The sequence below is a fragment of the Anoplopoma fimbria genome, chromosome 2 (genome assembly GCF_027596085.1).
Source record: "Anoplopoma fimbria isolate UVic2021 breed Golden Eagle Sablefish chromosome 2, Afim_UVic_2022, whole genome shotgun sequence".
Lineage (NCBI taxonomy): Eukaryota > Metazoa > Chordata > Actinopteri > Perciformes > Anoplopomatidae > Anoplopoma > Anoplopoma fimbria.
Window position 1 is genome coordinate 7,477,661 of NC_072450.1, and position 12,245 is coordinate 7,489,905.

The 12,245-nt window shown below is 36.1% G+C and overlaps 1 protein-coding gene across 1 annotated transcript; it reads right to left on the reverse strand.

Annotated features, from left to right (window-relative positions):
• scamp2l (secretory carrier membrane protein 2, like) lies at positions 1–8,299 on the reverse strand. The gene is made up of 9 exons (XM_054614512.1): positions 8,230–8,299; positions 7,416–7,493; positions 7,229–7,315; positions 5,932–6,061; positions 5,695–5,823; positions 4,592–4,751; positions 3,599–3,700; positions 2,977–3,094; positions 1–1,785 (listed from the first exon to the last, which is right to left on the reverse strand). Exons 1-9 carry the CDS (start codon positions 8,284–8,286, stop codon positions 1,636–1,638), a joined length of 1,011 nt encoding a protein of 336 aa, XP_054470487.1. The 5' UTR covers positions 8,287–8,299; the 3' UTR covers positions 1–1,635.
• Between the last annotated feature and the right edge of the window lie 3,946 nt (positions 8,300–12,245).

Genomic DNA, 12,245 nt, shown 5'->3' on the forward strand with positions numbered 1-12,245 from the left:
CAGTTATTTATGTTATAATTTAGTCATAAATATGTACAACACACCTTAACACACATTATCTTCATCCAAGGGACACTTCACCATAAAACTAATTTCTCTATCAAGACAAAAAAACTCAGACAAAAAACAACAACTGAGCCTTGTGCTGAAATCCCCACAAAGAAATTGGTGGGTTATGTCTGCTTAAAGGCACTGAGGTTACACCTAAGCAACGTGATTCAGTGTTACAGTAATGAAAGATCACAATTAAACAGTATAAATATATATATTTGTATGTGTGTGTGTATACATACATACATACATACACACACACACACACATATATATTCACAAGTAAAAATGTAAATACCTAACAACAAGTAGGTAGAAAGCAGCGAGAAAATACTAACTATCTGTGACTATTCAGTAACAGTATAATTACTATGTATAATACAAAGACAAATGTGTTCTTTCTGCTCGTTAATACACTTCTCTAAGTAGTGAAAATACGTCTACATTCTAAACTACATGTCAGTGACTCTACATTAATAAACCGGCACCATGTGTTTCATTTTAATCGCAGCGAGGCTCCACACTATGAAAGAAAACATAATGGGATTCTTCACAACTCAACATGAATTAAACTGTGCCATCCCCGTTAAACCATATCTTCATTTGCCCTAAGAGGAGCTTTTTTTCACACTTCATCTAAATCAGTAAACTGATTAAAACAGTGAAAAGAAAAACCTTCATCCCGTCACCTTCATTGATCATCATCCTATACAGTATTGTACACAAGAAAACAGATTTAGATTTAGAGCGAAATTCAAACAGCAACTGTGTTCAGTAGTGTAATATAAATGCATCCCATTTACAGATCATCCAGTTGTGTAATATAAAGTGGACTGTATGTATTAAACTTGTTTATACGGCAGAATGACATGTAACGCTCTACATGCTGCTGTAATGACACAAATATGTATACATACATTAAGCGGATCCATCATTCAATGATGGTGAAACATTCTCACGTCAAGTGTGCTTTTAAGTTAATCCCACTCCTCTCAGTGTTTATTTATGAGGCCCCAGTATGTTGGATAGAAAAATCCTAATACTTCCCGCCAGCGTATTTAACAGCGAGGGGATTTAAATAATTGTACTTTATCACTGAACTCCAGCCCTGTTCAGTGGTGCGCTGTACATCTTTAGTCGACCAAGTTAGATGTTTTTCAGTTAGTTATATTGTGATGAATTATTTTTCTTCACACCCACACTTGCCTCCTTCTTCGCCTTGTTTGATTCAACTTCAATTTTCTGTCTCCTTCCTACATTACTCAGAATAAATTTTATGATAGTATGACTTTTTGCTGCATACTGATAAGGTTGGTAAATGGTTCAAAAACAACAGAGACATATGCAGCAAGTCATTACATGCTTGTATACGACCTCTATCTTGTCTTCTGTATGTTTAAACATTAAGAAATGTCACTAGGATGTTGAAGCGAGAGCAATTTCCCTCAAAAGTAATGGTTTTTTTGGCCTTTTTTAAATAAATAGATCAAACCCTGATACCCTAACCCCAATGAAGTATGTTGGAACATGGATATGTTGGTCCGAGAAGAGACTAGCCTGAGGCACGAAGCATTGAGAAACAGTCTAATTTCCCCTTCCAAAGGCCCCCACGGCCGCGGAGGTAGCAGCACTGGTTGCAGCGGTCTGGACGGTCCGGTTGGTCAGGACCCCGTGGGAGAACTCCTGCTGGGCCTTGGTGAAGCTGGCTCCTGTCCTCCTGTACCTGGAGTGGACCTGAGGACATAAGAAAGGGGTTGAAGGGTTTCTTTCCATCGGGATAATCGTCTTCTTTTTCTGAGAGGTATTACATCTTCGTTTCTCATCTTAAATTAACATTCGATCAAACTGAAGACAAACTGCTTCAATTGCTCTGTATATTGATTTAATAGATTTATTATCCAAGCTGTCTGTGTATTTGCAGTGTATGTTACGTTATGTAATGCTGTTTATGTCTGTATGTGTATTATAATTTTGTATTTGTCTCTAAATAACCCCCTCGAAAATGAGACGCTACATCTTAACGGACTATCCTTTCATGAAATGTCGGTTGTGTTGGTAGACAGTTCAGGATTGTTTTTTTATAGAATTTTATACTGAAACATTAAAAGATAGGTCATTTTGGGCAGTTTTAAATGTTTTGCCAATGTATGATTGTCTATAATTTCTGTACGAGTATTCCAATGCCGATTTGGGTCAAGATGCAGATCAAAACTGTCTATATACTTCTTTAGGATCAAAATAGCAAATTTCTATGATCGTGCAATTCTGCTGGAGGTATGTGCTCTCTGACAGCTTTTCGTTTGTATAGCAAAGCATATATTTGCAGATGATAATGAAGGACAACATGGTCTTAAGAAGTCCACATTTTGCACATGCTCGCTGTTAAAATAAAATGTAAAAAGTCTTCATATCAACCAAAGTTGTGTTTTTAGTGAATAAATGTCTTAATCTCCATCTACTGTTATGTGGCATGTTTGGTTTAGAGTGTTTCTGAACCTTTATAACCCTTCAACAGTTTCTAAATCTCCATATTCCCTCTGTTGCCCTTTCATTGCAGCTGCATTGCCAGTTTTTGTCAACATCATTTTTAGTTTACCTTGCTATGCTTCTCTCTTTCATCTTCCTGCACCGTCACTGAGTTGCAGCAAAAATAAACAATATAAAGCCACAGTGGGAATACCCACATTTATGTGTTCGACTTTCTATTTTGATCAACTTGAATTAATTATAAAGGCATCAGAATCTTTAATTTGACTGCAAACATAGAGTATGTCATATATTTTAAAATGAAAAAATATGAAAACCTAGCAATTGTATTTATAATTGACTGGTTAATAATGAAATACTAACCAGATTATCTGCAAAGTAAAATCTGTTACATGGCTCAGTATACTCTTTGGTGAAGGGAAGTTTACATTAGTTTACCATTTTAAGTAGAGTCACAGCCAGGATAGAGTTCACAGTGAAGAATCCGGCCACCACCATCATAACCACAGCCACGGCCAGGTTAACGCGGATCATACTGATGGAAGCGATCCATCCACTGTCAACAACAGAGACGACAAATAGCCATGTGTCATTTCACATTTTCTCTACAATGATTGTGTACTGCACAGAATACAAAAGAATATCCTGGCATTAGAAAATAGTATTGAAATTAGTTTGAAACAGTGAATGATGGAAAACTGAAAAGCCTAATATATTACATGATATAGAAAAAGACACCCAAAGAGAAAAGTTCCACACAACTTACAAAGCAGCAACCCAGAACAAGTTAGGGCAGCAGGAATCTGTCAAAGAGATGCAAGAGAGGAGATACAGGGCAAGAACACGAACACACAAACACACACACACACACACACAAACACAAAGGCGTGAATGAAGAAACACACGAACCCATGCATACCCACATTTACTATGAATCTACACAAAGCACACTCTTTCTAACTAATGAATTCAGAAACCTGTTTGTCATTTACACCACACCGTCACTCTCACCCAACATGCAGATGATTATTCGGTTAAAAAAAACTGGTTCCCCACTGACCTGTTTCCCCACTTGGGGATCCCAACAGTCTGGATGATGTACACTGCCACTTGGAAGAAAAAGACAAAGAAGAAGAAAAAGAAGCTGAAGGAGCTGTCCGACCTGGAGAGGGGAAAACAGAAACACAAGGACATGTTATTAACTGTATTTAGTATTTAAGAGAGTTTGTTTTCTGTTAAATAAAGAGGTTACACTTTAAAGGAAAAGACAATGAAGTCACAAAAATGATCAAGAGAGCATCTACAATTTTTAGCCTCCAATTAAAGACTTGTGTTTCAATACAACAAAATGATGATAATAATAATAATAAAAAACTTTAAATAAACTTTTTTACCAAGATATGTAATATTATATATTTATTTTTTGTAATCATTCGTCACACAGAACCATTTTTTGTTATGTCTTTTTTTATTCCTGTTTAAATTGTGTTTAGTTTTTTTGCACTATGTTAATTCATTATGTATTATTATTTATTTGTCTTTTCGGGCTTTACAACTCTGCTATGACTTGCTGATATTCCTCACCTTTTTAAAAAAGCTATTTAATTCATTGTATCATGTCTCACTGTCCGATGTTATGTTGAGTATAAGAAAATTCAAATAAATAGATCAGGTAAACTTAATTTGGCAGATACTGTTTCAACAAGTATTTATGGGGTCCAGTGAAGGTGTAAATGCTGTTTCACATGCTTCTCTTCTGCCAAAAGTGCAAGTCTTGCGGAAAAAAACATCTATTTTTGGTGTTTAAAAAAAAATCTAATTAAAGCACTGAGCTGTAAGGAAGAAAAAAATCTGATAGTAGCATTTTCTAACATTTTGAATGGAGTACAGAGCGGCTCCAATATACTTCCTCTAACCCCTCTGGCTAACACCTTACTAGTTCATCTGCATTTGTCCCCATTTCTACTGCTTGTAAAACAAAACAGTTACATCCTGTGAGTCATGCAAATCAAAGAATACTTCATCGCCAGCACAAGGCGATAAAACTGTGTACCTGAAGGCCTTGTAGATGGGTCTGTACCAGCAGATGAAGGACACGGGGGTGAAGAGGATGAACCAGAGGATGGACAGACCGAAGTCAACGCCGTACTGGGAGTCCGCAGAGAAGTAAGCCAGGCAGGCCAGCACGTTGAGGAAGAGAGTGGCACTGTGGACTGGGGAGACAAACAGGGAAACCAATGAGCTGGACTGGTAATTATTCTAAAAAGACATCAGACTAAAGACAAATTCTGATTTTGAATTGCAAAAGAATAGAGTTGTGTGTATTTTTCTAGTGAACCATCTTTGGTGCCCTTTTAGAGGACTTAATAAGGGTGAGTGATGCTTTCAGTAAACCCTTAAAAAAGGATACTTCATCCCAAAAATGAACATTTGTGCATCAGTTACTCACCCCATGATACATTGACAGTTTTAAAGAAAAGTTTTTTTTTCCTACAGTGAATTGAGAATCAAAAAATAGAGATAAGTCTTGATGAATTGAAGTAAATAGGTGCTACGAAGATGCACGTATATAAAGCACGTAAGGAAGTAGTGAGCGCATATGACTGGATAAATGAGTGTTTGATAATACTGCACAACTTGTGTGAGAGTGTTTTAACAATTGTTTTGATATAGTTTTATTCTTGTCAAAACGTGGCTCCAAGACTTTTCTCCATTTTTACTATTCTTCAAAAGGTTTTCAAAAGGAGCACAACTGAAGTGAATCAATGTACGTTCCGCTGCATATTCTGAGAAACCTAAAACCCTATTTAGTTAAAAAAGTCGTCATATAATGAAAAAGCCACCAAAAAGCTGCATGTTTAGGATTCATGTAACTGTGATATTAATTATTAACATTCTGTCTGGGTTGTCAGGTGGCCTATCGATTAATCAATATCATATAGAAAACTAGGAATACTATGAATAAATCATGAAGTGAAGATGCTGACATTTCCCAGCCGTACATTGGTGTGCTACAGACCTGTTTTTAAAAAATGGGATAGTATGGTTGACACCTGAGGCTTTGGTTTTGTAAACACGTCTACGCTCTGGATGAATTACTCTTTCATATTCAAAAACAGCAGGTATGAAGCAAATACTGCATGCAGGGGTACGTACACATCCAGAGGTAGTACATTCTCTTGCAGATACTGCGGTACTCCTCAGGGATGTCCACCTCAAAGTCCTGATAGAAGCAGGGCTTCACAGGGGAGAACGAGGGGAGAGGTGGCCAGTTGTTCTCTTTAGCTGACGGACACAAAAATAAAAAGGATTAAAGTTGTAAGCGTGGTGTTGATTCGTATCATTTGTATATACAACACAAGTTTATATGCATCTTCTGAAACAACTTCTCACCACCAGTGTTGAGTGCTCTGCCTGCGCTCCTGTTCTGTAGCTCCTGCTCCTTCTTATCCAGCTCGGCCGCTTTCTTCTCCAGCTCCTCCTGCTGTTTGATCAGGTTCGCCTGGCCAGCAGCTACACTTGCCTGGTGGGTTGATGGAAGAGCTTCACTCTAAACACTGTGTGTAATACTGTCACTGCATCATTACAACTCCCTGCTGCGTTTTTACCTGCCTGTGATGCGAAATTCATACAAGCAACACTCAAAACGTAATTCATCCGTGTAAGACACCAGCTCCCCAGACCAAATGTTATCCAGATTTTCTGATCTGAAGTACTGACTCATAACTATAGCCTTGATTAATATATTGATACCAAAATCAGTAGATACTATAAACCAGAAGAAGCTTATTACAGATATATTGTGTTGGTAAATATGGTGGCAGATAAGTGACGAGTTGTTGCACTAGAGAGAATTGAAAAGTAATTTTTTCAACTTTAAGAAGTGTAAAATCAACATGCTATTTTCACAATGTAACGTCTACAAGTACTGTACTTAGGTATAATTTTGACATACTCTGACATACATGTTCTATGCTACTATATACTTCTACTACAATATATTTGAAAGGAAAATATTGTACATTTAACTTGTTGCTTGTTACTAGTTCTATTTTACATCAAATAAAACATATAATATGTTTATATGATAAGTGGCAGTACTATACTACCAATATAGCCAGTAGTATAACAAAGTATGTAAAATTGGGTTCACCTAAACTACAACGTTGTATTTCTCTTACGCGTATTTAGAAGTGATAAAAATAGAATAATAATTTATAATAATGTACTTTGAAGGAGATATTCTGCATTATGAGTACTTTTAACTTTGATACTTTAAGTCCATTTTACTGATAATACTTCTGTTTTTTTACCCCAGTAACACTCCGGTAACTCCGGTAACTTTTGCCCAAGAAAAGGATCCGAGTATGTCTTCCACCGCTGCTTTTACATTATGTGTTTATGTGAAAAAGAAACCTATATCAGCCTATGTATTGTTATGTTTTTATACACTTTCAAATATTGATATATCTGCCTCAGATAATCCTTATTGGTCAGAGTCCTGCATTCACTCTTTTTTCTATTATTGTCCTCATATATTGTTTTTGAAATGTAAAGCAATGCTCTACCCCCAAAGAGAGATGCACACTTGTTAGTTGATCGTATCTGACTGATTTAAATGGCTGAAATGTGGTTTAACACCAGTTTATTTAATGTCCTTTACTTGTAAATATGTATGTGTCTGACTCACTTGTGCGCTCTGCTCCACAGAGGTCTGCAGGATGGCGGGTTGGGAGGAGGCAGCAGAGATGGGAATGGTCTTTTCACTGTGGGTTCCCTGTGAGACGAGTGAAGCAATATTGCTTTATTAAAAAAAAAAACCTACAAGGAACAACAATACATCACATGGAGTAGTAGTATTAAAAAGAGGAGCGAACCATTTCAGTTGCAGAGAATGGGTTGAACTCCCCTGAGGTTTCAGAGGCTCCACTGGTGGCTTGTGTGATTGACGCATCCTGAGAAGAAAAAAAAAGAGAATAACTTGGTGTTATTATGTTTTTTGTTTTGTTTTGTGAAGCCATGACCCTTCATTTTTTTTTATCTGGTGCCATGTGTGGAGAAAGCAGGAAGAGCACTTATTTATCTCCCAACACATCAGCTGTTACAGTTAAAACACAGTTTCTTAGGTTTAAACAAGCAAAAGGGTGCTTTTTCTTTAAGTAAATAAGCCAAAAAAAAGACACATAATCACCTAGAACCACTACTCCCTTGAGCTATTAGTTCTGAAAACACCCGGATGTGATAATCAGCCTCTCCTAGAATAAAGAAAAACACCTTATAAAAGATGCCAGAAACCAACAAAGTGCGCCATTAAATCTTGTATTTCTCCTCTTGAGGATCTGGTTTTACTAAATCTCCCATGAATGGCGTGTTAGAGAGAGAGAGGAGTCCACCTGATGGCATAAACACCAGCAGGCACCTGTTCCTGGGTCTGCTTACCTGCGCAGGTGAGTTAACAGCGCAAACACTCGGTTTTACGCACACATTTTTTTTTTGCAATAAACAGACTTTTCCTTTCCATGCAATAAGTGACACTTTATAACAGTGACGTTTCTTAAGTCAGGAAATGCAAAGGCCAAACCCAGAAACCAACCAAACAGGTTCTTGTTTCAGCATATCTCTTTCAGTCTTTCACTATTCACCAAAAAAACATCCAAACTCCGCAGGCACAGAAGAGGAAGACAGCCTCACCTGGAAGGGATTAATGTCCACGGGGTCCACGAAGGGGTTGCTGTCTAGTCCCGACATTGTAGGGAATAGTGTATGTTGTTGTGGAATAAACAAAACGACAGCTCCCGTCTCCCCCGGTGGCTGCTGCTCCTGATGGCACTTCTTGTGACACACTGGGCCACTGCGCATGTGTCGCTCGAAAGGTGGCATGCGTCACCAGGAGGCTGAACAAAGAAGTCATCAATTAACATGTAGTACCTTTAGGTGCAGTCGGAGTTATGGGTTAAGCAAATGATTTTAAAAAAATAAATAAAAAAAACCTAGGTAGGAGGTGACTTTACATAGGGAAATGTGAATTTAATATGATAGACATGGCCTTTTATAGGTTGTTTTATTAATGCCAATCAAATATATTTAGTGAATACACTTATTGTAAGTCGCTTTGGATAAAAGCGTCTGCTAAATGACTGTAATGTAATGTAATGTAGACATGGCCTTTTATAGGTTGTTTTATTAATGCCAATCAAATATATTTAGTGAATACACTTATTTTAAGTCGCTTTGGATAAAAGCGTCTGCTAAATGACTGTAATGTAATGTAATGTAATGTAAATGCCAATCAAATGTATTTAGTGAATACACTTATTTTAAGTCGCTTTGGATAAAAGCGACTGCTAAATGACTGTAATGTAATATTATGTTGCTTTGTTTGTCACTTTCATGCCATTTAGCTGCTTATGTCATGTGGTTGACTTAGTTAGTCAGATCTTTTACTAATGTAAAAATGTCAATACTACAGTGAAAAATATGTTACAAGTTAAAGTCTTGCATACTTACAACTTAAAGTCTCAAAAGTAAAATGAATCATTTAACATCTCATTTCAAATAAATATTTCATTACCGGATTGGAATGAATTGATGCAGCTTAACTTAAAATAGTACATCTTAATTCATTAGTTCATTTTACATTTTGTATAGATGCTCTTAACCAGCAACATGACTACAAACTAAGGCTTGTAAAAGTAAAATGTACAATATTTGCCTAGAAAATGTAGTGGAGTAGAATAAATAAAGTGCCATTAAATGGAAATACTGTGTTCTAAAAATGAAACTATGAGTTTAACGTACCAACATGCCTGCTGATACGTGTTATGATAGCAAACGTGACATAAAAACATGATACACATAAGGATGCATCACATTTAATGCTATTTAAGAATGTCTTCATTAGCTCACTCAAGCACAGAGACTACATTTGGGTTGGTTTTGTAATAAGTTCTCAGAAAAAAAGTATTTCAAATTAAAAGCAAATAACTAAATGCCGTATTCTCCATCATTTTCATTACAGGTGGAGAATTCATATGGATGTTTTACTGATCCCTTCTAAGGCTGGGCAAGTTGTTATTTAATCATGTTAAAATTACATTTCCTTTTTACCCCTTTGAGCTGTTGCAGATGCCTCCTAACTGCTTTTAATAATTTTTATTGCTGGAATCTTTGACTGTAATATCCAAAGGTGATGATTCAAATGGACATTACAAACTTAGAATGAAAACAAAATTAAGACTTGTCTGCTCTCTTGAGGCTATATAGTCGGTTAGCTGAGTTTCAATAGCTGTATCTCAGGAGCAGTGCAATATGTTTATAATTGCAAAGCCAATTTCTGTTTATACCAGAGGAGGAAAATGGACCGCAAAGCATTGATTGTCATTTTTGTGAGAGTAAAAAAAGCACAAGCTATGAGCCCTGGGTTTAGTAATTCCTCCAAAGTCAAATGACTTTACAGAACAGAAGCAGCACCTAAAGAACGAACAAATGTAGGAAAAGCCAGCAACACAGACAGCACACTATACTTTACCTGTTCTTCCAAGAGGAAGTAGACTGATTATTATTATGATTATTTAAATTCCCTGAAAGAGGCAACAGATTCCTAAACTACCAAAGTGCACTGTAGTGAAGTACAAATCTCCGGCAGGTGTTTCTTTCTCTCCCATCCCAAACGAAAGATGACGGAAAAGTGATTTTTTTTGCATCTCTTTTCATGCCAGTAGTGGATCATAACATATCGGGTATTGCACTAATCTGCAGATGCACCGATTCAAAATGAGACAAAGTTTTTTTTTATGGATGTCAGTTTTTGAGCGATTAGGTTAGGCTTATTTTTAGCCTTAGTCGATCACCAGAAATGCCTTTTGCTTCTGAAGCAATTGTTGACCACTTGCTGCCCTTACCAGCCGGTTATGAAAAGTAAGGAGTCAGCAGTCAATGATCGTATAAAACAGTCAATAAAATATTTTTTTCAAGAATTGTAAAGGTGTAAATGAGCACAGAAAATATCAGTGTGATGGGTCAAGTCGTATGAGAGATGAGAAGACAGACAGAAGCACATGTTTTCGCAGAGATCCAGTAAGACACTTCAATACATGGCCACTGGTTTGGTAATTATTTGCTTCAGTATTCACTTCTTAGGAAGGAGGAGCTCCTTCTTTGTTAATGGGGTGTCACTGTAGCACTTGTGACCAAAAACAATAGGTGCTATGTGATTAAAATTAAGAAATTAAGAAAAAATTCAGAGGATAATTAAGCCTCTTCTTTAAAGTCAGCCTATATAACTTTTACTGAATAGTGGCCTCTGAGGGGGCAAATAACGGGACAATGGTAAATGCAAAAAATGTAGTGTAACAGAAGTAGAACAGTCATAATACAGCAAGTTCACAAACAATAGTTTGCTAACATTAGCTACCGTTATCTACCGGTAATACTGGACCAAGTAAGAATATAGCTGCCAAACCCCTGCAAGTACTGAATCAAGCAAATTAACTCAGCCTTTCATCTGTAAGAGAAATAATGTGTTTCTCTTCTATTAAAAGTTATGTGGTCTGGTTTAATGGTTGAAAATTGCAGATTTCCCTGTCTGTCAAAACATCTGCACCCTTGCTGAATGTAGAAAAAAATAAAAATAAAGAAAAAACATTCAATGAGAAAGTGTGTCCAAACTTTTGACTGGTACTGTAAATACAATTGAATATTTTCCATTTTATTCTACTTTTTACTTCATGTCTGAGGTGGAGAAGTACTCAGATATTGTACTAAAGTAAAAGTAGAAATACTGCAGTGTAGAAGTAGTTGTATGTAAAAGTCCTGCATTCAAAATCAAGCATAAAAGTGTAAGCATCAAAATAAAGGTTGTGGATGAGCGAGAGGGCTGATTATAAACAGGTGTGTTTAGACTTTTTCAAACCATTAAATTATTTTCATAAAGTAAGAGAGAAATGTCAATATTACCACCAGCATTGGTATGTTTTCATCCCAGTACAGTCATGTCATTTAGAATATCTACAGTACCAGTCAAAAGTTTGGACACACCTTCTCATTCAACTACTTTGAGAATCTAAAATATAAAACATATTCTGGTTTGTTGAGCATTTGTTTGTTTACCACATAATTCCATATGTGTTCCTTCATAGTTTGGATGTCTTCAATATTAATCTACAATGAAGAAAAAAAAATAAAGAAAAATAAAGAAAAAACATTGAATGAGAAGGTGTGTCCAAACTTTTGACTGGTACTGTATATATATAAAATAAAAAAAAATATATAAAGTAAAATAAAAATAAAGAAAAACCATTGAATGAGAAGGTGTGTCCAAACTTTTGACTATATGTATATATTATATATATTATATATTTTTTTTTTGGTATCATTGATAATGGATGGGTATCAATGTAAAATTCGACATTTTCACAGAACACATTTTGATGTGTCACAGTAGGACTAGTGCAGGTGTAAATAATAAAAATGAACAATGGCTGAAATCCATTTAGCTGCTTCAGTTTCAGGGTCCTGATACTTTTCAAACTGGCTCATTGTCATGGATAACTGAGAATAAAACAGCCAATTTAATATTATTAGTAACACCTCAAATATGTCATCTGCAGTACTTTGACATTGTTGCAAAATACCCCAAAATGATATGGAAAAATACACTTAAATATCAAAATCATAGACATTCTCAATAATAAAAACAGGAGACGTAC

What these genes read in the sequence shown, in the direction of transcription:
- scamp2l (XM_054614512.1), bottom strand. Translation starts at nt 8,286, where the DNA reads ATGTCGGGACTAGACAGCAACCCCTTCGTGGACCCCGTGGACATTAAT. An exon ending in TGGACATTAATCCCTTCCAG is followed by an intron (nt 7,494 to 8,229) that starts GTGAGGCTGTCT and finishes TTTTCTTCTCAG; the next exon opens with GATGCGTCAATCACACAAGC. An exon ending in CTGTGACTCTACTTAAAATG is followed by an intron (nt 1,786 to 2,976) that starts GTAAACTAATGT and finishes TTATGTCCTCAG; the next exon opens with GTCCACTCCAGGTACAGGAG.